Source organism: Triturus cristatus, chromosome 2_1, assembly GCF_964204655.1.
Source record: "Triturus cristatus chromosome 2_1, aTriCri1.1, whole genome shotgun sequence".
NCBI lineage: Eukaryota > Metazoa > Chordata > Amphibia > Caudata > Salamandridae > Triturus > Triturus cristatus.
The window spans coordinates 890,952,384-890,980,094 of NC_140581.1; the positions used below are offsets into that span (position 1 = coordinate 890,952,384).

At 46.6% G+C, this 27,711-nt stretch overlaps 1 protein-coding gene across 3 annotated transcripts in view; it reads right to left on the reverse strand.

Moving 5' to 3' along the window:
• The window catches only part of TRPM6 (transient receptor potential cation channel subfamily M member 6), a 671,614-nt gene that overhangs the window by 407,084 nt on the left and 236,819 nt on the right, over positions 1 to 27,711 (reverse strand). For all 3 annotated transcript variants that reach the window (XM_085633062.1, XM_085633061.1, XM_085633064.1), the window contains one exon: positions 21,319 to 21,419. In XM_085633062.1, coding sequence (XP_085489188.1) covers positions 21,319 to 21,419 — 101 coding nt within the window. The remainder of the gene's footprint in view (positions 1 to 21,318; positions 21,420 to 27,711) is intronic.

The window sequence follows — 27,711 nt, forward strand, 5'->3', positions numbered from 1 at the left end:
TATACTTACCTATATGCATTTACCTTGTCAATAATCTGGTAGTTAATATTGTGGATTTAATATATGTGCAGGTCAATATTCTTGACCTCGATATTGTGACATACAACTATTCTAGCGCTACTTTTGTGTTGTTAAAAGCTGTATGTGTTGGTTAAGTCAGCTCTGTCCACCTTCTACCAAATACTGAACAGCTGGAAATCATGAAGTAAATCATGTATTCTCTTCAATGCCTTACTCTGGTCCCTACCATCTTACGTGATATTGGGTGATGCTTGCTAACTGAAGGTAGAATTCAATACCATATAGTTTAGCAAAGCATCACAATTACTATTGCAACCACTTTCTCATTAGATTACTTATCAAATAAAGGTCTTCTACCACAATATTGAAGTTTTAATATCGACCTGTATTTTTTTAACTGAACAATATTATCAAGATAAGTACATATAGAGAATAGAATAGTAAATATATACTTTCCTGTATATGTTTACTTTGACAATATATTAGTAGTCAATATTGTGAAATCAATATTTGTGCAAGTTATAATTAATGCCCGTTCTCTTTGACACAGAATTCCAAGTAAGGCACGCCACTTCAGAGACAGAGATACAAAGCTTTGGGTTGTGTATACAATAGTCTTCTTTATAACTTCTACCTCCGTGGCCTGCCCTACGTAGTGGTTCCCAACACCCTTTTAACCCATAGCCAATGAGGAGAGGAGACGGTCTTCTATAGCATGCAAATAATGATTCGCCACAACCACACTGGGTGGGAAAAACTACAATCACATAGTAGTGAGGGTAGGTGAGATAGTAAAATGAGGATTAACTCAAGTAAACCAGACATTAACAAATTGTGAAATAAAAATGATTTATTTTAGATATATAGACATGATATAAGGCTATTAGTCAACTTCCGTTCTTATAAAGTATCAAAGTGATGCATTATATTAACAGCATCCACTAATTAACATTGGAGGTTATGTGCTGAAACCATGTATATGCCCTGAATTGTGCATTCAGGGAAATAATGCAGCTTCTACTTTCAGATGTTGCTAAAGACAGGAAGAGAGAAGACTATTTGTGGAACTGATCTTGAGAACTTGCATTTGAAACCTTTTTTTTTTTTACAAACGGGACAGACGATTTATATATCAACCTTCACAGGCTGATTATAGGAAATTGTTTAAAGTCATAGAATAACTTAGTGAATGCTTTATTTATGCATATGTGGTATACATTCTACAGTATATATATATGTATTATTTAATTAATTATTACACTTTACTGCCATCTTATATCTGCAATTTTCTTTATTTTTGTTCTATCATGTTTAGTTTATTTCTATCAGATGCATAACATTAATGGACACATGGAAATATTTCCACCTTTACTATGTAGTGCCTAAAGGTATTTAGGTGGAGTGGAGTGGAGTTCCCATAGTCAATAACATTTATTTCAGTTAATGGATGCTGATATCCATGATGTCTGCCTATCTACCTGTCACTGAGAAAATTGCCCTTCTCTAATAATTTTGAGAAACAGCTACAATGGCTTCACCCAAAAAGGGGATTGTAAAATGGACAGAATTCTCAATATTACAGTCAAAGCCACATATCACAGTTTTTTTTTTAAAGACTTTTATATAGCACGAACTAGACCAGAGGATATCAGGTATCGGAGCGCTTTACATGTTACCAGTTTCGTTACAGATGGACACATTTATTTTTGTTAGCCCAAGTTACCATTATGGACTTTCTCTGACCAACAAAATCATCAAATGGGATTGGTAAATTAAATGCAAAAATCTTCCAGGGAACAAATTGCATACGTGAGAACGAATACTACTGCCCAACCGCTGAAGAATATATTCACTATAATTCACTATACAGTAGTAAAGAAATTCCTCTCCTTTAGACCTTTTAAATTGTGAACAAATGAGCTTGGGAAATACTTGTACATCTACCCATGCCAACAATAGTATATTACTGATTACTGGTCACAGAATTTGGTTCCTCCCCCTTCCCCTGTCACTCCTGTCAGCAACCTAGGGAGTGCCATTGACAGTTATCTTTTAAGAGACACGTCAAAGAGTTGACTTCCACCTACCAATTAACACTGAAGGTACTTAGGAAAAGTATTCCTCTATCAACCACCACTTTTCAGAGGAGAGTGGTATAGGCCCTGTATTTTTCATGATTTGTCTACTGTAACCATCTTAAATTGAGAGTTCCTCAATATCTTCTTCATTTTCAACATTTACAAAACTCTGCTGCCTAGTTACTCCTTGTATTTAATACTTAGGTGTCGATTCTGATCCAGGTCGGACAGCTCTCCGTAGCCTTACCTTGCGACCAACACGTTCCGGGAGCCAGTGCGTCCGGGCAATGAAGTACAATGCGCATAACTGACACAATTCCGACCGACACGTAGGCTGCGATTCCAGCAGCATTTCCCGTACGAGCCGTACCTCCAATCACCGATTCGAGTCGGCTGGAAGCAGTTCCCACAGCAGTTTCCGGCCGGACAAGTACGATGCGCAAATCATACGCGCCGGACGGGTCGCCACGTACAGCACGTCACAGCATCCGGGAAAGCAGCATATCAGGTACGATTCGCACCAGAACACAATCCACGGCTACGAGACGGACCAGTTGCCCATGAATACTGCCTCCACTACTCATAGGGTGCTGTGTGACTATCAATATCAACACACACCCATCATACACCAACATTAGGTATGTCAGCAAAATACATCCCCCCTAACATCATGACAACAGTGTGTAGTCTGTGACAAATGCCCACAACAGTGAATATGACTTCGAACATACAATGTAACTCCCATCACATGTGTGCCCAAAAACTGAGTGTGGTCTACACAAGTCAAGCATCACAATAGCACTGTGTCAATGTGCACTAACCCCCCCCCCCCTAACTGTGTAGAACAAAAGTTAAGTGTGGTGTTCCAAACTGCAGCAAATGTTGAGCATTGTGGTAATGGGGTCTAAACCCACCATCATCACAGTGACCCGAAGGTAAGTGTCATCGTGGTAAATGCTGCAAATGCCAAACAGCATGTATTATCCTGGTCCCAACACATGTAACACTTTTGTGGCAAAGTAGTGGTTGTGTCCCATACCCACAGAAATGTGGTGTGGCTCACAGTGCTGTGAAAATCTAACATACTCTTGGCCATGTGCAGACAAGCACCACACATGGGGGCTGACATGGCATACAGTGTACAATGACACTAAAGCAGAAGTGACCATCATAATGCATACACACATCTCGAAAATAGACACACAAATCAATACATCCTGTGTAGACTGTAGGTGTCAGGTCACAAACTCCCATTCCATGACAGCAATGGGACCTAACAAGCAGGATGAATGTGCAGAATGATGAGATATGACTCACAGGGACAGCAGGGAAAATCACCCAAACAACATCCAGCCAATGGGCCACAACAGCAATACCAATGCACTGGTGCAGATGCACAAACACAAACAGGCAACCTCACACTGCACATCTGACACAACATGTGTGTGTGTCAGTATCCCCAGACAACTACACAACACATGAGGGGCGCTGAACCACAATGACACAGATGTGGACACAGTGCCATACCAAAGTAACCCATCAATTGGGCACCCCTTAGTGGGTAATCAGGCATTGTGAGGTGAGAGGGATTCCAACAGACACATGTGACACAAGCTGGAATGAACAGCAACTAAAACAGCAAGAGACTGACACAAAACAGCACTACCCTCAGGGACCATACATTGGGGAGACACAAGCATGTATGATACGTCCACTGTGCTGACAAAGGTAGATGTCGTACAAACTGTGAAACTCAGACATGTGTCCTGTGCCACAAACGTACATTACACCAACACAAACACAAATCACTCAGCATGGCCCGTCATCCAGGGGCAAACGTGAGGTAGGGGCCGAGCCATGCAAACATTCACATCTGTCCACCCTCAACACCACACACCCTGAACTGCACCCATGTGCATCAGTGAAGCCCACATGAACATGTGACATTGCACATGCACCCACGACAAACACAGTAATGTTGGGAGGAACTAAGGTGCACAGACACATCACACAAGGACAGTTTACAACCCTGGGGAATGTCAGACATACTGCACAGTATGCGGTACATGGCCATGACGTCAAAGCTCCCGAAACCTTCTGAATCCCCGCCACAGTCCCAGGACAATCCAGAAGCCAAGGAGAACCACAAGGCACACATGCTGACACCTGCCAACATTGCAGCTCTGAACCTGATGAGTGGGAGCAGTCACACACACATACACATGTCTCAATCACCGAAAGGTACCACCTAGGGACAACAACATGATATTGCGACCAAACAAGTGCCATGGGGACCCCTGACTGTGTCCCATCTGCGTCTGACCACATCATCATCACTCAGAACTGACAAATTCCGATGATGACACACCAATGAACAGTAGTGTGTCATGCACCCACATATTTGGTAGCCCAGGACAAAGATGTGGGATGAACACAGGACAACCCAGCAAGCATCAACAACAGGAACATATCAAGGGAACACAGCCTGTGCAGAAAAAGGGTTGTTGACACACACACACATGCTCACACAACACACACCATGGGCCCAGGCAATGTCATGGAACACCACACTTACTTGAGGGGACTCAACTCGTGTGGTAGCTCAGCTGTGCCAAACATAGTTCCAGCAGGTCTCAGTCATGTCAGCAGAACACTTGGTCAGTCAGCCATCAGTTACCACCCAATGAAGGCTCTAGTCACATCAGCCTGGGTACGGGAGTGTCCCTTAAGTCATCTGCACATACTCAATACATATGTCTAGCAAGTTGCACAGAGGACCCAGTTGCTCCTACACCAATGATGCCCACACCTGCATGTCCAGCGGAGATGTGCCCACAGTCAGGGAAATACACAAGTTGGACAATGGGAAGCACATCATATGTGCATGGGTGCAAGCCACAGATGTGACCATGTAAATGAAATGTTCACATCTATGTGCACAAATTGTTAATCATGACACACCCAGTTTGCTGCAAAGGATGACATGGATACCGACCAGAATAGGATACATATCTCATGGACCACATGGAGTACATCACATCAACACCTCAATATTCAACATTGAAAATTCAGCATTATAACAGCAAGGTCCTGGTAAACATCATCAACATAATGTACAGCTAAATCAAATTCACAAGGATAACTACAAATGCTTTATTCATCAAATTTGAAATTCAAATGCAAAGTCCATGCAAAACAAAGACCAATGGCCAGTCCTTATCCAAAGTCAAAATAGGGTGTGAGTGACAACTGTCACACGTTGCTTGCCTGCACTGCTAAGGACAGGGGACATCCACTCGGAGGGGCATGCATGGTGGCAGGCCAGGCACCGCAGGGACAGGATCAGGGCTCAGCAGAAGGAGGCAGTGAATGGGGTGGAGGGTGCAGGAGAGTCACTGGCAACTGCAGTGGAGGTGTCTGACATAGTGGGTGCAGTCACAACTGTGGTGCACAAGTCAGATGGTGTGGGTGCCGGCACAACTGCAGTGAGCAGGTCAGATGGAGTGGACTGGTTCCCCACTGCAGTGCCCAAGTCGGACGGGGTGGTCGTGGACTCCACTGCAGTGCCCAACTCCATGGGAGCGGAATGGGGTTAAGGAGAGGTCGGCAGGACAGAGGGAGGGGCCACGGTCCCCACACCAGTGGCACAAACAGACTGACCGGGGGGGTGGGGGTGGAGGAGCAAGTGGTGGGGGGGAGGGCCTGAGCATTTTGGGGATGGTGTATCTGTGGGTGGGGGAACCTGGGGCAGGGCGTGGTGGGGGAACCTGTGGAGTGGTGGCCTGGGGGATGGAGGACGGAGACTGTGTCGTGGAGCTGCGGGGCGGGGTTGGGGTATTGCTCTTCCGGGTCCGGGGGGACTTGCAGGTGGGGGCCTCAGTCTGCCTGGGGGAGGGTGTCTGGGTGTGAGGGGTACTCCCCTCTGTGTGTGGGGACTTCCTCTTCCCCTTGTACGCTGGATCTGCTGGATCGGTGGGGAAGAGGCCAAGGTCACAGAGGAAGAGCTTCTTGGGAGAAAGGGTTGCAGGTGAGGCAAGGGAAGGTGTCTTGGATGCCTGTGTGTGTGTTTGCAAGCCATCCCCTGTGAGTGTGGTATCAGTCCCCTGAGGTTGCTTGCATGCACATCTAGACATTGGTTTGGGTGTTTGTGTGCTTGCCGTGTCTGTGTGTTTGGGTGAATGTGCTGGTGTGTGTGTGCTTGGGACAGGTAGGGTGCTAGGAATTGTGGATGGGGCAGGGTGAGGGACTGTTGGAAGAGGGACACTGCTGCCATCAGGGAGGAGGCCATGGACTGATTGGTCCTCTGTAGGGCAGACATGCCCGATGAGATGCCCTCCATGAACGACACCAGTTGTGTCAACAGACTGGTATGTGCATGGAGGACACTCAGCATTGATGTCTGCCCTACATGGATCTGTTGAAGCAAGTCCACATACTCCACACTCAGGGCAGCAGGGGACACAGGGGCAGGGGGTGCAGTGCCTGGCACACAGGAGACATGCTCCCGAACACGGGAGCCTCCACGAACCTCTGGGATGGGAGACGATGGGAGGGTGGTGATGGTGGTGGTGGTGGCGGAGACAGCCTCACTAGCTGGGGTTTGTTGGCTGCTGACACCCGCCTCCACAAGGGAGTCATCCTCCGAGCTGCTGTGGTCCTCAGCTGGGGTGGATGGTGCTGAGGACTCCTCGGGGTGGCTCCACTCAACCTCCGTGCCACTGGGTCCCTCAAACCCCTCGCTTTCTGTCCCAGTCTGGCTCTGCGGCTCCTCCTGGTCCATGGCACTGTCCCCTCCTGAGGCCGTGGATGTATCTGTATAGAATTAGGAAAAACAGAACAACATCAGTCGCCTGCACTGACCGCACACACCACAGTGAGTACAGCACATCACAGGGCAAGCCCTGGCATCATCATCTGAACACTGCTCAAAGTGCTCACACTGTTTTGAATAAGCCAATTGTCAGTCTGACCATCAACCATGGCACTCATATCCCTCCTGGACTTGCACCCATATGTCTGTTGCATGTTGGATGCTAATACCCCAGTGTGCAGACATGCACCACCTACACAGTTGTTGGACATGCAAGTGAACATGTAGAAGTTTGTCACTATACACACATCGCAACTCTTGCCACTGACTCAGAACAGGTGTCAGGAAGAAGGGATGGCCAGAGTCTCATTTCACATGCTTGTGATGCATACCAGCAACGCACACAATGATGTTCTCATGTCCTGATAGTCAATGCCACAATGGGGTGCATGGAGCACATTTGACTCCAATACAGGATCCCTCATAGCAAGTTAAATGCCATGGCACAGGCATGCTTGGAAAGTCAGTCATTACTGTCTCCTGTCACAGGGGCAGGCCATCCAGACAACAACCGTATGTACTGTGTCACAATCATAGATCATGGGTAAAGCAAACTCTGCAGCTGACAAGTGCACTTGTCCATCCCCTGCAAACAACATATACCGGGACTCAGATGACCCCACATCATACAAATCAGACATACGAGTGACTGCGAACACAACTCCCTGAACATGAGCACCTCACAGTCCGCTGTGCATGACACACAGCTGCCTGAACTTCACAGTTGCATACACCATTGTGCACTGTCAAGTGATCACACACCTATATGTCACACAGGTCTTGTCTCCTATAGTCACATCTCATATGTCCTACTGACCCTCAAACTCATGAACACCCCAGTTGTCCTGAAAAGGAAGTCACACTACAATGACACAGAGGCACACACCTGAAGGCACATGTCACTAAGCACAATCTATAAGTTGATACATGAGAGTGGGAGTACAGAGTGTTTTTAAATGCCCTGGAGTAGGCATGACAGCCCAGGTCTACGTGAAACAGTGTATAGCCCTGGACAGTAGGCAGGTGGCTAAGCAAGTGTGACACACTTGATATACATACTCCTGAGGCCCAAAATGTGGCATCACCTGCTGCATGGGTGTGTTTGAAATACCCCAGGCACATGTGGCGAGTCAGACCAGCAATTGGAACACATATCAAGGGCACACACAGATCACATGTCAGATCTCAGGCATTGTGTAAACAATTGACCCACCCACGAAACACACAACAGAGCCCCGGTAACAGATGCTGTCCGGAACCTTAAGCATAGCTGACTGCAGGGACACAATGCCCTAGTGAAACAAGCCACAGACTGTAGGGGCCACACCTGTGGATCAGATGAGGAGGGTGCATTACACAATTGAGGGACATGAGTCCTGGACTACAAGACTGACGTAATGTGGATGTGTGACCAGCTCAAAAGACTGCAAATAGCATGTCAGACATAGTTCACAGATTAGGCATGGACTTACCCCCTCCTTGCTGCTGTCTGGCCTTCAGCTGCCCATCCAGATCCAGGAAGACCACCGCCAGAATCCTGAGCATATGGGCATGTGGGGGGTCAGTGTCCGGTGTCCGCCCCTCCTGCGAGGAGGCGACAGCTTCAGCTGGACCCTTGTGATCCTCCGGGTTCAGCCCCGAAGGTCATGCCACCTCTTCTGGCAGTTGCGGATCCGGCGCTTGTAGACCCCCACTGATCTAACTGCCCAGGCGATGGTCAGCCAGATCTCGTGCTTCTGGTGGGCATCAACCTGTGAGGATGACAAAGTGAAAACGCCATTACCACGCATGCCAAATATTTGTTGGATATACATGTAGTCATCACAAAGGTAAATGAGGTACACAGGTAGTGCACCCATGGAAATGGACAATTGCCCTGCATGTCTGACATGTGAACATTGCCTGGGAAGTTAAATCTTGCACAAATGCACTTTTGCTGCAGAACACGTGTTCATCACATGTACCTACACACTTTGGGGGTTGAAAGTACTCAGTGAGTGCGTTTGCCACTGGTGTACACACTGCTAGTACTGCTAGTCAGACAACATGCACAATTAGGAAGGCAGTGGACTGCACACTCACCTGCTCCACTGGTTTCCCATACAGCTTGCAGTACTGTGGAAAGAGCCCGTCAAGCAGGGCCTGGTACTCCTCCTCAGTGAAGGCTGGGGCCCTCTCAAGAGTACGTGGCATAGCAGTAGCCAGAGGATGCAGAGACAGCAGCAGTGGTAGCAGAGATGTGGTCCAGTAGCATGTAGTGCAGGCAAGTGAGCTCCCTGGGGGGCCAGCCAGCCTGATATCTGTGCTGCAGAGGCAGAATCTGTGCCAAGTGATAAGTCAAACACGGTTGCATCCTATGAATCTGGCCAATCCATGGAATTGTACGACCCGTACACGTGTTCCGCATCGTTCAAATTTTCACCTTCATGACACCATAGAAATTGCAACATTGTTGTAGGCAGCCAACTGAATTTCCAGCGCACGACTCGTACAAATTTTGAATCCGCGTCCGTCTCCATGACAGTCCATAGCCAATGAGTGTGCACGGCTCATTCAACTAACTGTACAACGCGTAGTTTGAAAATCTACATGCACCCGTCTCCATACGATTCAATGAGCTATGCGTGCGCACGGCTCGGTCCATGCACGGCTCGGTCCATGCACGACGCGTATGAATAAAATTCACCCGCATAGGTTCACATTGCAGTCAATGGCAAAGGCGTGCGCACGGCTCGGTCCATGCCTGCACGACGCGTATGCATAATAGTCACCCGCATCAGTTCACATCGCAGTCAATGGCCAAGGCGTGCGCACTGCTCGGTCCATGCCTGCACGACGCGTATGCATAAAAGTCACCAGCGTCGGTTCACATTGCAGTCAATGGCCAAGGCGTGCGCACGGCTTGGTACATGCCTGCACGACGCGTATGCATAAAAGTCACCCGCATCGGTTCACATTGCAGTCAATGGCCAAGGCGTGTGCACGGCTCGGTCCATACCTGCACGACGCCTATGCATAAAAGTCACCCGCATCGGTTCACATTGCAGTCAATGGCCAAGGCGTGCGCACGGCTCGGTCCAGAACTGTGCAATGCGTCTCTGTAGAAGTCACCCGCGTCGGTTGACATTGGTGTGACTTGTTGACGGATTCCACACACAATTACTTGGCAGGGACTCAGGTGCACACCTACCACACCACAGCATGTGCCACACTGTATCCCATGGCATGTAAGGCTGCATTACCTGTGTGTAGGTGGGGCAACATTTGGTTTGTTGTGTGGCACATTGGTGCAGCCACTCCCAGGCTGTGCACGTGTTCATGGGGAAAGAATCCTTTGTGTGTTGTGCACATTACCACTGTGATGTGCAACTGTACAGTTATGGGCATGAGTAATGGACACAGTTGCAGGTTTGATATGTTTAGGACATGTCACATACACCCTGAGTCCTGGGTGGGATGGTATGTACATCACTGTGAGACCCATAGCCACAATTCTGATGTACACCCACTGTCTGTGTGCATGTTGTGTCTCAGATGTGTCTGATCCTATGTGCCCAATGGGAGACAGTCTCCACATCCATGTGGTTTGTGCAATCACATTGATGTTGTGTGTGTGTCTCAGAGACGTCCATGTATGGCCTGCAGAGACAACAGGGGCCACTACCTGTGGGACTCATGGTTGTTTTGTGGTGTGTACATGATACGCCATGTCATGCCAGTGTCCATGTGGCAATACAGGGACCCTGGGTATCTGCCTGTCAAAGAGCTGTGATGCCTGGGAGACATCAGTCCTCACTTGTCAGTGTGGTGTGTGTTTGGAACGTGACAGCAGTACATAGATACTGTGACACAGCCTAATGATTAGCCATTGCACTACATGTAACTTATGTAGACATGTGGACTTGAGATGTGAGATGATGGGCATGTAGGTGACATATGTGTCCATACCCAGCAGCACACACCTCAGTACATTGTGTATTGCCATGCTGTATCATGTGATATTTTGCTTGGTCATAGCCACATGGGTAGATGAACCGACAATCTTCCTTTGTTCATCTCTGTACTGCAGGGCACCAGCTGTCCATAGACCATTCCCAGACCTTGAAACCATGAAGGAACGCGACTGCATCTGACGGTACCGCTTCACCAGGCCACTGATTGAGGAGTTGGCAGAGCAGTTGGCGCCACATCTGCTACCTGGCCGGACATACCCTACAGAACTGATGCCAGAGATGAAGGAGATGGCAGCCCTGCACTTCTTTGCTACCGGTACCTTTCAGTACACTGTGGCTACTGCTGGTGGTATGTCGCAAACTATGTTCAGTCGTGTGCTACGCGATGTCTTGGAGGGGATGTTGCATTTCCTTGACCTGTACATCAAGTTTCCTAGTCCAGGTCAACTGACTGACATAAAGGCTGCTTTTTATACACTGGGGAGGATGCCGAACATCATTGGATCTATTGATGGTACACATGTGGCCCTGGTACCACCACAGGCACATGAGCAGACATACCGGAACAGGAAACATTTCCACTCCATCAATGCTCTGGTGTTATGTCTAGCGGACATTTGTATCACACGTGTGTGTGCACGTTTCCCCGGTTCTGCGCATGATGCCTACATCATGAGGAGTAGTCACATTGCAACGATGATGTCAGCGTGCCTGGCTTGTCGCTGTGTACTGACTGTTTACCATTGTGTGTGTTTGGCAATGGTGTATTCCACCCTCTTCCAAAACTCAGCTAATTGTTCAATTGTTTGTATGTAGGTGACTCCGGATACCCCAACATGCCGTGGTTGCTGACACCCCTCAGGAACCCTGTGACACCAGCCGAGATGCGTTACAATGAGGCACATGGTCGGACCAGGAGGGTGATTGAGCGGATATTTGGTCTCCTGAAAAGCTGCTTCCGCTGCCTGGACAAGACCGGAGGGGCCCTCCCATATGACCCTGCAAAGGTATGCAAAATTATCCTTGTATGCTGCATGCTACACAACATGGCAGTGCGGAAAAAGTTGCCTCTCATCCAGGATGACGATCACCTGTGGAGGATCCAGGGCTGGGCCACGATGCCAGTGATGATGATGATGAGGGTGACGTCCGCCCACAGCTCATCAACAACTTCTTCACCTGAATGTGAGTTTACAGGGTTGTTATGTCAATGTATTGAGTTAGCCTGAAATGTGTTGGGGCTGCTCTATTGTTGTTTGAGTGTGTCTGTGTGCTACTTGACTGGATGCGTGCAGTGATGTGTCCTTTCAGGTAGTCTGTACTCCACAATAGTGTCGACATGCTAACTTGTTTCTGTGTAGGTTTCTTGTGACAAGTTTTGTGCATGTGTATTGCATTTCTATCCTGTTCTGCTGTGCTTTTGACTGTGTCTTATGTCTGTCCTTCCCAGGGTACTTTGCCTGTTGTTTGGTCAACTCTGTTCCCCAACACCCAGAATCCAATCCCAGGGTGGAAGTTGCAGATTCCCATCAAGTGATGTACCACACACCCTGGACTTCAATTCTTCGACACTTGGTGACCGTGTGTCCACTGTCACGTACAATTATCTTGCAACTGTTGTGGAATAAACATGTTGCTGATGTGTAATGAACCTGTGCTACACTTTGTTATGTACGTTGTCTGTCTTCCCACATCTGACTGACATTTGCTTACCTCACCTGTGGGCTTGTTACCACTGACTGTGGATAGGTGTGGTGTCTGTGCATTCCACTGTATTTCCGGTCAACATCCTTGTATGCGATGAGTTACATGGCCATGGTGAATATGTGTTGTGGTGCCCTAGTGGTGTGTCTCCCTCACATGTGTCACATCACCATGACTCACATAACGGTGATCACATTGCTGTAGTAGATGGCATGCACTGTGTTCTTTAGCAGATCATCATCTCCATGACACATACCAAGTTAGAATCACAACAGAGGCAAGTATAGTGTAATGGTGAGTTTATTTACAAACATGTGTGAGGATAGTGCACAGGATGGTGGGTGCTGTACATTGGGTTTTGAATCCAAAGTTCATAGAAGTGTTGGAAGTGTTGGTAGCTGAAACGTCCAGAGTAAAGTCCAAAGTCATCTGTTACATTACACCAACATAAACCCTGCATGTCATCTTGGCGAGTTGGGTTATATATGACAAGGTGAACGGTTTGCACACAAAGAACATTTTCCAGAACAGGTTTTGTGTCCCTGGGGCATGTGCATGGCCATCTGCGTCTCATTTGTCCTTTTTCGGACGACCCCTCTTCTTCTTCAGGGGGGGATCCTCAGGTGCAGGCATCTGCGGTGCAGAGGACTCTCCACCAGAGTCATCCTCCCTCCCTGTGGCATTAGCAGATCTAGCGGCAACAGATGTTGTGGGCACACAGGGAGGTGTGGACATGTTGGTGCTTATCTGGCAGAGGCATATGAGTATGTCCCTATGCACCGCAGTAAGTGCATCCCACTTGGACTCCTTGCGAGCATGATGGGCAGCCTGCTCCTGTTGAATGTCCTTGAGGATCCCCACTACCAGGCCGAATCCTCCGGTGCTATCCTGGTACGCATCTGTGATGCGTGCCAGTTGGGGGTCATAATGCAGTCCAGACCCCTCTGCAAGCCGTGACCTCTGCCTACAACCCCTCCCACCACCCCTAGCCACATGGGCAGGACCTGTGGTGGCACGCACTGGTGACCCTGGGCCCCATTGAGTGTTGTTACTGGTGGTGTTGTCCGTTGCTTCCTGGGTGGGCTGTGTCCCTGTGCTGTCGTAATTCTGTGTCCTTGGTCTGTCCGTGTTGGCGGGGGTGCTCTGTCTGTTGCCAGATGTTGGAGGCATGGGTGCAGGGGGTGCAGATGTTTGTACTGCTGGTGCTGCATGATGACTCACACCAGAGGTGTCAGGTTGTTCTTCGTCATCCGAAGAGGACAGAGACTGATCCACACCAGAGAGCTGAGGGTCCACCGGAGTCTCGGACATGGACTCCTCTTCATTTGCTGCTGTGTCCCCAGCACCACCTGTGTTTGGAAGAGACACACAATGTAAGTTATGTTTCTACAGGCATCAATGGTTCACATACATGACATTTGCAACTGTACGTCAGGATGCGGGCCTGTACACTGCATTGTCCAAAGTTGTCACGGACAGAGATTGATATTGTAGCGCATTGTCCAGCCAACATGAAGCATTTCAATGTGCATGGCGAAGTGTGTGCATGACCAGCTCATGTATAGATTTGACTGTACATGGCCATTACTACTCAAGGGCCATCACGTGGCTGACACAGGTGTGTCATCCCTGTCCACATTTGACCTTTAACGGGGACATACATGCAATTCCACTTAGGATATATTGCAAGATTGGGGCATGTGTGGTAGCAGTTTTTGCTAGTCTTTGTGCGTCACATTGGTGTGCTGGTACGACATGTGTTCCTAGTTCTCATCTCATTTCATACAAGTGATGATGTCACCGTAGCTAATGAGTCTGGTGCTGAGTTTTGTACGTGCATATGTGATTTGACTTGTCAATGTTCTCCATGGTGATATGGATTGAGCAAGGCAGCTCTCTGGCTTTTCCATGCGCATGACAGTGATAGCCAGTGTTGTGTGTGTTGCGGTTTTGCTGCTGTGAGTAGCATGTCTCCTCCAATGCAGTCTAGGTTAGACCTTGTGTCTACAGTGTCTATAACAGTGAGTGGTGTGTTGTGTGAAGGATGCATATGTTTCAGGACAATGTAGGAGTGCAATGCAGTTCACAACAGCACCTAGTGTGAATGAGACCATGCTACGATGTCAGCTATATTAGTGTGTCCGTTCCATTCACTGTCAGATGTCCCCTGTCAATGATATATATGTGAGTTCCTGTGTGTTTCGTGCAATGTACTATATATGGATCTCCACACTTGTCATCTGCAAGACACACCTCCACAGCCAGGCCAGGGGGCACCCCTGGACACTGCATCTCCAGACAGTGAGTTTGAACATACAGCTGTGTGTGCAAACGTGTTTGGGTTGGCCAGTGCATATGTGTGATTTGCAGCTACATCGTTTATCAGGCCCATGTGTCAGCCATCTTGCCCGGGCATTTACTTTGTGAGTGACTGGTACCACGTGTGCAATGTGTTTTAGCAGAGAAGGTGTGTGTATGGCCAGCATCGGTGTTGTTTTCAAGTCAGGACCTCCTTCTCCCCCAGGCCAGTTATCCCATCATGAAGCGTGCCACCATTGCAGTGGGTGCAGGTTAACTTTCAGGATGTCAGGCAGTGCAGTCCTGTTGTTTGTTGGTGCCCAGTTCCCAGCATGGCTTTGTGCTCCCCACAACAGAGCCCAGTGTCAGACATCTTGTCAGTCCATTTCCACTCCCTGTGAGGTGAGCATGGTTCAGTGTGAGCTTGCAGGGCCATGTAGGTGGGTGGGGATTGTCTCTGACTGCAACTCCCATCATGCTCTTGGCTACACCCCCCTTCCCAGCATGCCCATACTTCCTTCCTTTTGACTCTGCTTCCCTGTGAGGGAGTGTGACAGCAATGGCAAGGTGGCTGACTGTGCAGTCCTGGTGTTTGTTGGTGCCCAGTTCCCAGCAGGGCTTTGTGCTCTCCACAACAGAGCCCAGTGTCAGACATCTTGTCAGTCCATTTCCACTCCCTGTGAGGTGAGCATGGTTCAGTGTGAGCTTGCAGGGCCATGTAGGTAGGTGGGGATTGTCTGTGACTGCAACTCCCATCATGCTCTTGGCTACACCCCCCTTCCCAGCATGCCCCTACTTCCTTCCCTTTGACTCTGCTTCCCTGTGAGGGAGTGTGAGAGCAATGGCAAGATGGCTGACTGTGCAGTCCTGGTGCTTGTTTGGCTACAAGTCCAAAGAGAGCCCCTGTGCTTCACACAGCAGAACCCAGTGTGGTGTATCTTTGGGTGATATTTCACTACAGTGTAAGTCAATGCATTATCCCAGGTGAGTTGTGTGGAGTTTGTGTTGAGGGGTGCGTGTGTCTAAACATGCTGGTAAGTATGGTCAGAGCTGTCAGTCCTCCTTCCCACCCGGCCAGACATCCCACCATGAAATGTGCTTACGTTGCAGGGCGTGCAAGTTGGCTTTCAGGATGTCAGGCAGTGGTGTCCTGCTTCTGATTTGAGCACAACCCCTACCAGGGCCTTGTGCTCCCCACACCAGGAACCAGTGTCAGCCATCTTGTCAGTTATTTTCCACTCCGTGTGATGTGAGCATGGTTCAGAGAGGTCTTGATGGACCAATTGGAAGGGGGAGCATTATCTGTGACTACAAACCCCATCATGCTTTTGGATACACTCACTTCACCAGCATACCCACTATTCCTTCCTGTCAGTCAGCTGCACTGTGAGGTAGTGTGTTTGTGGTGGCAAAATGTATGACCGTGTTTATTTAGATTTGTGCCACTGCCTTGCTCTATTTGTTGGTAGGTTTGTACATGTCATGACACAGTTACAAGTCACTATGAGATGGCAGGTATTGTGTTTGTCTGACTAGCATACACATCTTGGGATGATTATCTATTGGTTACTGTGGCTTTGCTAACGGTGCATGGTTTCACTGTCCCCTTGTGTGTGTATTGCCACACAATATAGAGTATATTGGTTGTGTACTCACCAGGCTCTGGTATGTCTGATAGACCATGGACGCTCTCTGGTGGTAGGATGTCCTGCACCTTCTCCTCCCAGGACCTGAAGTATACTGGTTTGGCATAAGGGCCACCACCAGTGCGCTGACTCAAGGCGTGATCCTTCTTGATGAGCTTCTTAACCCTCCTGCGCACATCATACCACCTGTTCTGGATGTCATCCTTTGTTCGCAACATTGGTGCTTGTGCGTTGACCTTGTCCACAATCCTCGCCCACATCTTTGTTATCTGTGACATGGGTGTCCTTTGGACCAATGTACCAAACAAATGTGGCTCTACTCTGATGATTTCATCTACCAGGACTTCTAACTCACTATCTGTGAACTTTGGATTCTTCTTTGGGGGCATGGTGATAGGTGGTGGTGGAGAGTGATGTGTGTGTGAGGGTGCAAGTGAGGGTGGGTGATTGTCAGTTTTGCTAGGTGTATGTGTGAGTGCTTTTGGCAAGGGGGTTATGGTGTGAAGGTTGTGTGATGGGTGAGTTGTGAGTGTGTCTGTGGTTGCTGTCTGATGGTGTTCTTTGCTGGCTGTTCTCTTGAATTTGCAAAGGATCATGGTAGTGATTTGTGGCCTTTATATAGGTGGAGTTGTGGGTGTGTCTTTGGTCCAAGTTTTATTTAAATATTTATTGACTTTGTCATTGCTTGTTTGGTCCTTTTTTGTATTTTGCCTTTGGGTTTTTTAGGCATGAAGGAGACGTTCTTCTGACCAAGACGGACGCTGATGTTGGCTCGTGCGGGCTTCTCCGGGTCTTTCACGCTGACTTTCTTCTGTGTTTCATACGTGTCGGTCGCGGAGATCTCTATTGCTTCAGGTCCCTGTTTTCTGTGCGTGTCGGTCATGCGGCTTGGGCTTTATGCGAGTCGGTCTGGTTTTACATGCATTGCATCGAACTGCGCGGGTTGGACATCGCGAGTACGTGTCGGTCGGGTTCATTCCTGGTGCGTGTCGGTCGGTGCGAATCGCGTCCCGTTTCCGGGCGAATCACTGATTTCCCTACATCTCGGTCGTACGGCTTGTATTCCATACGTGTCGGCTGTAATTCACACGTTGCATCGTACTGCAAGGGTCGTACAGCGCCGGTCCGTGTCGGTCGGTCTCCATTCCCGGTCCGTGTCGGTCGGTACGTTTTACGGCCAGAATCGACCCCTATATAGTAATTAATTTTCTATATCCCACACTAAACCCATTTCACCTGCACTCAAGATCTATGAGGCCAAGGCTTTGGGTTCGGCCCTATATGGGGTTGAATTATGGGAGTTTCCCAACCATGATGACGTCACAAGAAATGAGAATGAATTCCTTAGGAATCTTGTATTTCTGCCACCTAGTACCCAGTTATATCCACTGTTTAGTGACTTGGGAGTCGCTACGGTATCGGGTAAAATCAGCTTACGGCCCATATTGTACTGGAGATGCATGTGGACCTCTCCTGAACTTGCCCACTATGTAGAAAGCTTAAAGGATGTCATGAAGGCTGACCAATTTAATAAAATTTCATGGCTCGCAAATATGAAGTCAGCACTGTCCTCGTTAGGGCTACATGATCTGTGGGACCACCCAGATCAACTGTTTTGCCATCTAAGGCCGTGTTGAAAAAGAAATACTGGTCACTGTTGGTTGCTGAGGAATTTTGGAGAGCAGCCAGTTCTAAGTTGACTAGTGACTTTATTGATATTAAGTCCACACTGGGGCTCGAGTCATTCTGGGATTTAGTGTCTGTTTCATTTCATAGGAAACTATATTTTCAGTTCCGATTAGGGACCCTACCCTTTAGACTGTTGACTTCAGGATGGGCTGGCAATGAAGACACCTGCTGTACTATCTGTAACTCCTCAAGAGAATGCGTCTCCAATGTTTTGTTTGCCTGTTCAGACTACTCATCTCCTCAGCATACTTGGCGTGCACCTATATGCAGGTTACTAGGTGTACGTACCCATCAGGAAGCCCTCCGTATCCTTAGATCAGATCCCCACCCAGTAATAGCCATTTCCATGGCTAAATTCATTAGTGCTATGTGGGTGCTCATCTGTAAAGCCCTTTGTCTCCCTGTAATATGACTTTAACTAAGTGTATTTTACTTTATACATGTTTATTGTTGTTTCGTTAATATCCCGATATAATGCTACCTCCCCATACCACAATCAACTGTGTACACATTTATATGCTTTTAGATAATTAATGAGCTTAATTATGAATTAATGTTTTCTTTTATCATTAATAAAATCTAACAATGTATGTGTTTTCATCGGTTATGTATCTTATGGTTGAATTTTTAAGTGTGTTTTACTTATTATATCTGTTTCAAATTGTTTGCACGTTTATAGCCTTGGTTGCTGAAATTAAGTGATTTGAATTCAACTGAGTTCTCCCCTTCCAATTCTTTACATTTTGAGTTAGCCCGCTTTCTTCAGGACTCTGAGACCCATCAAGTTAGATCTGATTGACAGGCTTTTTCTGTACTAATGTCAAGAGCGTATTCATCACTTTCTAGTTCTCTTTATCCAACCAATGATACTGCTTTCCTTTCAAAAACTACAAAAATTGTACCTTATCACGCTCACCACAACACTTTTTTCCTGAGGACCAGTGCACTTCATAAATTAAAATCAATCAATCGGTAAGTATTATAATGTACTATGTGTATGTAGGTATTCATGTCCTAGAGGAGGCTAATTTACACAACAGGTTGTCAAGTGGATTAGGTATTAATTTAGGGAGTGCAACATCTACTAAGTGGGACTGACAATGTTTGGAAAATTAACTAGTATTAATAGATTAATAAAGTACATATCAATAAAAAAGCTAAATTGAAAAAGCCCTATAAATGTGTATGGAATTGAAATTGGAGGCTAAAAATTAAGTTGGTATCTTTACCTTGATTGGTGGGAGCAGCACAAGTAGAGCAAACAGAATCTAGTAGGACGATTGATGTCCTCAAATGAAGTACTGTTATGTGCGACAATAGAGAGCACACATTGTGGCCTATTAAAAAAACTGCATTGTGTAGTACATTTATTAGTATTATAAAAGTACTAGTAACCTACTATAAAATGCTAATTACTAACCTATGTGCGGAGGTCTACGATTCTGCTTCTCCTATCTTTTATGTGCAGGGATCTCTGCCCCGACTGAGGAGATCTCCACATACACAATGGTATTCGTTTTAGTGCTAAATGTGAGAGGGATGGAGTGAGAGGCTGGAAAATTGGGTATGTTTATGAATAAATGGGAGGAATTTTGGGAGAAGAAAGGAATGGTTAGGGAAGGACTAGGGAGGAGTTTAGGGATGGACACGCACCCACACACAAAAAGTACACCCATTGCTATTCACAGACTGCACTTCTATAGTTACTATAGCCAAAAAAGACCCGAAACAATTGTATATTTATTGCAGCTCAGAGGTAGATTTAGTCCAGCACCACACATGGCCAACCACTAGTCGTGCAACACACATCATTAGAAAATAATGGGAGAAGAAACTTAAAAATAAAAGCCCACAGGAACTAATATAAAATGAATTTACCTAATCATAGCTTATTAGAAATATACATTTAATTTCATGGTCAAAAATTATAAATAAATATGACTTAAATATTATTTTAATTACAAAATATGTACACATATTAAATGTATACATAATAATCATTAATAAATAATATAATATAAAAAGTAAATAATTATATAGATAGTTTCAAATAATTGTTACCACATAATAAATAAGTACATAATAAATAAATATAAATGTTATATTGAAGGTGGGAATTTTGCTATACATTTAAATTACCATTTTACATTAATTTACATTAAGATTTAACCTTAAAATATGTTTACTCATTTATTTTTAACATTAAAATATTTGTACTAATTTGTTTTCAAATTTAAAAAACTATTTTTACTTTTCCCTATTGTTTACTAATGGGAGCTCTCTACCCAGTGGCGGAGATGTAAAGTAGTGACTTTACACTTGTAAATTTAGGTTCGAGATCCTTTTTCAGGGAGTGGGGACATGAAAGTATACACATTTGAGTAAATTTACACTTGTAAATGGTGAATAGCCAAAAAAGGAAAGTTACTCGAAAGTGTTAAGAGTAAACTTACACATGTAGATTTACTTTTAAGTTTAACTTTGCTGTGTTATGCTAGAGTCTGGCATATAGATTTCTCTTTAGAAATAAAACCACATTTTAAAAAGAACCCATTAAATTTAAAATGTTGATTTTGTTTATTTTTTGTTTATGAAGTGAATAAAAGGTTTAATAATTTCTGAATTTGCTTCATATATGCCTATTTGTATTTTTGTGTTTTGTTATGAGGCTCAAATGGCAGAAATTACTTAGGTTGGTGTTTCTTGCTTCCAGTAGTGATTCATTGGGGGTCCACAGAAGTCACAATATAAGAACATGCTAGTCAAAGTCTTTACTATTGTTTGCTGTCAGACTGTTATATCACTTTTCTATAGGTTATACTACTTTCCTAATAGAGCTTTTGTACTATTCACTTAACCCTGCAGCTACCTTTAATTCAAATGCACCCATAGTTTTGGCTATATTATTGGAATCCAGTACCAACTAATTTCTGCATCAAGCTTGCATCATTTTCTTTTTTTTTTATTTAATGACAGTTGCAAAAGAAATTACATACAACAAATTGTGAATTTTTGAAAAAAGAATATAATGGATTTGCACGGTTTGGAATGCAATGTACCTTCCAGTGCTGTCCATACACCAGGATACGTTTTTTGGCAATATCAACTCTGTTCCAGGCCAATGCCAAACTAAGTTGATCTGAAGCTAGCATATTTGCACCTAGAAAAAAGAAAAACATGTTATCATTACACACATGAGACTTATTTATATCTGGACCATGTATTTGGAAACAGAGAGAAGGGAGGTTTATAGAAATACATTTCCCCATTGACTTGCATTGAGGTTTTTGTATTTCCCGGACCGGCGACGTGGGGGTAGGTCTGCAGCCACCCTCTTCCTTGGAAACCGACACTACACCTTAGTGTCTCCACTAGCCGGATCTGATACCACACATCCATGACCCTAATGGGGCTATGTTTTTAGAATTACAGGTACCACACTTTCTTCGGGTGCTGTAAGGGTGGTCACCTGTATACTGTACTATAGACCACCACCATTTAAGTGTAGGTAGATTCTTTGGTCCTGACGAATTGCCATCAAATAGACTTAAGGGCAAGAAACATGTTGACCGCTTGACAGACGCATAAACCCCACATCCTTAGAGTTGGGATTAGCGTTTTTTGTCTCATTTTTAATTAGGGTAGGGGCCACGTTCATTAACATTTTCTGAGTGGACCTTCTCCCCTATTTTACTTTTTCCTACACATCATTATCACCTACACAATTTAGGGCCCTCACACGCACTTCACCTACCGGCCTTTGGAAAAAAGATTTCCGCCAGGAAGCCCCCATCTTGGGTGCCGATCGGGGATTGCAGCGCCGCCCTGATAAGGAGCAGACCCGATGATGAAGCAAGACATCTAGCTGGCTGGGTGTGTGAGGGTCTTTTTCCAACAAGGAGAAGTTTCTTCTCCCCTTCTTGCGCAACTACTTACTCTCAAGTAGAGCCCATTTCTCAACACACATTCGCCTGCATTCACATTAGGAACTGCATACCATCCTTGTTATAATTGAGGATTTTGTACCTGGAACGATTTTTGTGGCTCAAACAAGAATTTTACAATATTTTGTAATCCTAATGTAACCATTTTCCTGGTGTAGCAATCCGAATGACCCCTTCCGTCCATTTTAACCCCTTCGATGCTCATGACGGGGCGGTTCCGTCATGAGCATCGGTTGGGCTGTGCTTATGACGGAACCGCTCCGTCATGAGCACAGCCCCTGGGGCATCGATCTTGCCCCCACAGAGGGGGATGGCAGCGGAAGAGTTTCCGCTGCCACCCCCGAGCCCCCCACGCTTTCCCATGACGTCAGCGCGCACAGCGCGCGCCGACGTCATCAGGAAGCGTTGGACGCGCTGGAATTCATTTCTTCCAGCGCGTCCAACGAAGGAGGTACGTGTTTTGCCTCCAGTGGGGCGGGGGGGGCAAATTAGGATGCCTTGAGGCATCGGGGGAGAGGAAAGAGTATTTCCTCCCCCCTGATGTCTCAATGCTGGGCATTCCTGCTTCACGATCGCGCACAGCGTCGCGATCGTGGAGCAGGGATGCCCCACTAGACACCAGGGATGTTTTTTTAGCGTAAAGGAAGCGACCCCTTGGGCAAGGGTCGCTTCCTGGGGGCCAAATTTTAAATTAAGACTTTTCTGCCCCCCATGGGGGCAGATCGGGCTTATGTTAAGCCGTTTCTGGTCCTAGGGAGGGGCAGAAAAGCCCACTAGACCCAGGGATTTATTTGTGCTTCGATTGGGAAGCGACCCCTTGAGCAAGGGTCGCTTCCCGGGGGACAGTATTTTTTTATGATACTCTGCCTTCCCTGGGGGCAGATCGCCTTGTTTTTTGGGCTTTTCAGGGGGGCAGAAACCCCCACTAGACACCAGGGAAATTGTAAAAAATTTGATGGAAGTGACCCCTTGGGCAAGGGTCACTTCCGGGGGCCATTTTTTTTAAATTGGGAATTCTGTCCTCCCCCGGGCGCAGATCGGCCCCTTTTTTGCCCTTTCTGCCCCCAGGGGAGGCAGAAACCCCCACTAGACACCAGGGAACATTTAAAAAATATGATGGAAGTGACCCCTTGGGCAAGGGTCACTTCCGGGGGCCATTTTTTCTTGTATGGGGAATTCTGCCCCCCCCCCCCGGGGGCAGATTGGCCCCTTTTTTGCCCTTTCTGGCCCCAGGGGAGGCAGAAACCCCCACTAGACACCAGGGAATTAGTTTAAATAAAAATGGAAGTGACCCCTTGGGCAAGGGTCGCTTCCAGGGGGCAATTTTTTTTGTAATATGTATTCAGGCCCCCCCCCCGGACATATTAGCCTAATTTGGGTAGTAACATGGCATGTTATAATGTTTTTTGTTATATTTTTTGTGAATTGCAATTGTAATGTTTTTTTTTTTAAACTTTTTTGTTCTAGGTGAAGGCTTTCCAGTTTGCGGTTTCGTTACTGGTGGTTCTGCTGTTTGTGTAGTTTGGTAAGAGACTTTTTTTTGTACAATGTAAATGAGTTTGATTTCTCTGCATGAATTGTTTTTTGCAAATGGTGTAATAATAGCAGTATGTTTGGTTTTTGAGTGTCAAAAACAGTTTGCATTTGTGCTCGATGTGTATTTTGTTGTCTTGTGAGTAATTTGTTTTTTTTTCTTCTTTCTAGTTGGATATCGTTGGTTTTTGCTGTGTCTCTGCAGAGTAGGTTCTGGTGAGTGTAGCTGTCTCTTGTAAGTGAATTCTATAGTTTTTGAGTACATTGATCTTTGTGATAAAGGTACACATTTCTTTACTTACTTGGATTGCACATTGTTGGTTGTTGTTGACTTGTTTGTGCAGTCTTCTATATTAGTAAGTATAATGGCTAGCCGCAGGATTACTGCTCAGCAGGTTGTTGGTTTGCTTTTTGAGACTTCCTCTGACCATGGTTCAGAGACTGACTCTGCATCTGAGGCAGAGGAGGCAGGGGACGATTCTGGCAGTGAGTTTTCTCTCCATATGGAGTCATCGGAAGATGAAGATACTCTTAGTGCGGATGAAGTGCCTGTGTTAGAGGAGGAGATTGATGTGCCGATAGTGCGGCAAGAGGCATCTGGGCTGCAGCCTTGGGCTGCAAGGCTTCCCGTTGGTGTAGTGCGGCAAGAGGCTTCTGGGCTGCAGCCTGCGGCTGCAAGGCTTCCCGTTGGTGTAGTGCGGCAAGAGGCATCTGGGGCTGCAAGGCTTCCCTTTGAAAGTGATGACCTCTGGGTTGCCCCTGGCATGGTGCAGCCGGCATTGCCAGACTTTACTGGTGTTCCAGGGTGTAGAGTGATACTGAAAACTTTTTGCCGATAATTTTTTTTCAGTTGTTTATGGACGATGTGTTTTTGGCATAGATTGTTGAGCAGACTAATTTGTATGCCGAACAGTTTTTGAGGGACAACAGTGCCAGTCTTAAGCCACACTCTAGAGCTACCCGGTGGACTCCCACAAATCTTGAAGAGATGAAGAGGTTCTTGGGTTTAACTTTTTTGATGGGCTTGCTAAGGAAGCCATCGATGTCAATGTCTTCATATCGGTCTACTAGTCCCTTGATGGCAACTGCTATTTTTCCGGCAGTCATGAGTCGTTACAGGCATTTGCTTCTGCTTCGGATGATGCATTTTGTTGATAATGGTTTAGCGTTGCCACGAGATCACCCTGAGTGTGACCGTCTTTTTAAGATTAGGCCTGTCCTCGATCACTTTGTTGATCGATTTTCTGAGATCTATGTTCCTGGGAAAGAAATTGCAGTGGATGAGTCTTTGGTGTTGTTCAAGGGCCGCTTGGTTTTTAGGCAATTCATTCCTAGTAAGAGGGCACGCTATGGAATTAAGCTGTATATGCTGTGTGACAGTAGGACTGGATATGCCTCTAATTTCAGGGTGTACACCGGTAAGGAATCCAGGATTAACCCCCCTGGTTGTCCGTCCACTTTTGAAGTGACTGAGAAAATTGTTTGGGAACTTGGTAGAGGATTTTTTAACAAAGGCCACCATTTATATGTAGATAACTTCTACACTGGTGTGCGGGTGTTCAGGGAATTGGCCAAAGTGGACACTGTTTCAGGAGTCTGTAATAGGCAGCCTTGTTGTAGTGGAACAGGCAAGTGTTCCTAGAGTTGGAGTGGTGGAGGATGTTGCTAGATTGAGAGATCGCCACTTTCCTGATCACATTCCTCCCACACCCTCAAAAGATTTTCCCAGTAGGAGATGTAGAGTCTGTTGGCGAAGAGGTACGCAGAAGGAGATTCGTATGTACTGCCCCGACTGTCCTTCTAAACCTGGGCTGTTGTATCCCTGCTTGTTTTAGAGCGTATCACACGCAAAAGAATTTTTGGGAGCATTCATGAGTTGTAAAGTGAACTGCCTGGTCTGTATTCTTTGGAAAATTTGATTCTGTTTCAAGGTTGGCGTTAGTGCAATGTATTTAGTTTCTGATTTTGTGTTTGTAGATTTGTATCTATTTGCGATTTGTTTGTGTTTTTATTTTTGTCTAAAAAAATCCTAAATGTGATGGCGGTATGTGTAGGATGGCGCTTGGCTGTTGGCGTGTGTGGACTGGCACTTGGTTGGCGGTGTGCGTGGAATGGTGCTTGGCTGGCGGTGTGCGTGGACTGGTACTTGGCTGGCGGTGTGCGTGGACTGGCGGTGTGCGTGGACTGGCACTTGGCTGGTGGTGTGCATGGACTGGAGCTTGGCTGGCGGTGTGCGTGGATTGGCGATTGGCTGCCGGTGTGCCTGGACTGGCGATTGGCTGGCGGTGTGCCTGGACTGGCGCTTGGCTAGCGGTGTGCGTGGACTGGTGTTTGGCCAGCGGTGTGCGTGGACTGGCGCTCGGCTAGCGGTGTGCGTGGACTGGTGCTCGGCTGGCTGTGTGTGAGTAGTGACTTGCTGCTGGTCACTACACACACTGCTAGCTGAGTGCCACTCCACGCAATCCATCAGCTTGTGTAGTTGCTGTGTCAGGAATGTGGGCGTGTGAAAGTGATGGGCCCTTGAATGGCGCTGTGTGCTGGTGTGAGTTTTGTTATGTGATGGGCCCGCGGCTGGCGGTGTGAATGGTTTTGTTTGTCTCACACGTATGAAAGGTGTATGAATGGCCTGTAAAGAGGTTCGTGCCTTGTCGTGGCTTTACAGCTCACGAGCTGTGAGTCAATGGTTCAGTTTCTCGCCCTTTCAATTATTAACAGTGCATTTCATTTTTGTGAAATCTCTTGTTAATAAAATTTAATACACTGAACCATGACTCGCCCTCGTGCCAAATCCAACCAGTATGTGTGTGTGTTTGAGGAATAGATGGTTGTGCAGGAATCTTTGTCTTTAGTTTCTCTGCCAAGGTGTACTTTCCATGTAAGAATAACCCACCAACTGTAGATATTGTCGTAAACTCATGGGAGTTCATGGTGATGTCTCTCTTGTGAATTCAAAAAGTTTTTTTATCCTCAATGTCCTGCAAACCTCAAAATGTCTGTCACATTTTCATTGCAATATTGTTCCAAAATTCTCACGCTGTAGAAACAAACAATTAATTATGTCTAAACAATCTGGTTTTGCAAGGGGTGTCACCTGGGTTTTGCCCCGGTTCTCGGCGGCCATCCTGGGAAACCTACCAAACCCATACATTTCTGAAAACTAGACATCCGGGGGCTTCCAGGGAGGTATGGCTTGCATTGATCCCCCAACGTTTCCTTACCCAGAATCCCCTGCAAACCTCAATTTTAGCTGAAAAAATCACTTTTTTCACACATTTTGGTGTGGGAAAGTTGTGGCATCACCGGGCTCACACAAATTTACCACCACCCAGCATTCCCCCAGGTCTCCCGGTAGAAATGGTGCTTCACTTGTGTCAGAGGCCCAAATACCCGCGACAGGCAAGGGCCCAAAACGTAGTGAGGCGACATCAAAATGGCCTATCGCAAAACCACCTGGTTTTGCAAGGGAGGTCACTTGGGTTTTTGGCCCGGTGCTCGGCGGCCATCTAGGGAAACCTACCAAACCCATACATTTCTGAAAACTAGACACCTGGCGGCTTCCAGGGAGGTATGGCTTGCGTGGATCCCCCAACATTTCCTTACCCAGAATCCCCTGCAAACCTCAATTTTAGCATAAAAAATCACTTTTTTCACACATTTTGGTGTGGGAAAGTTGTGGCATCACCGGGCTCACACAAATTTACCACCACCCAGCATTCCCCCAAGTCTCCCGGTAAAAATGGTGCCTCACTTGTGTCGGAGGCTCAAGTACCCGTGACAGGCAAGGGCCCAAAACGTAGTGAGGCAACATCAAAATGGCCTATCACGAAACCACCTGGTTTTGCAAGGGGGGTCACTTGGGTTTTTGGCCCGGTGCTCGGCGGCCATCTAGGGAAACCTACCAAACCTATACATTTCTGAAAACTAGACTCCTGGCAGCTTCCAGGGAGGTATGGCTTGCATGGATCCCCCAACGTT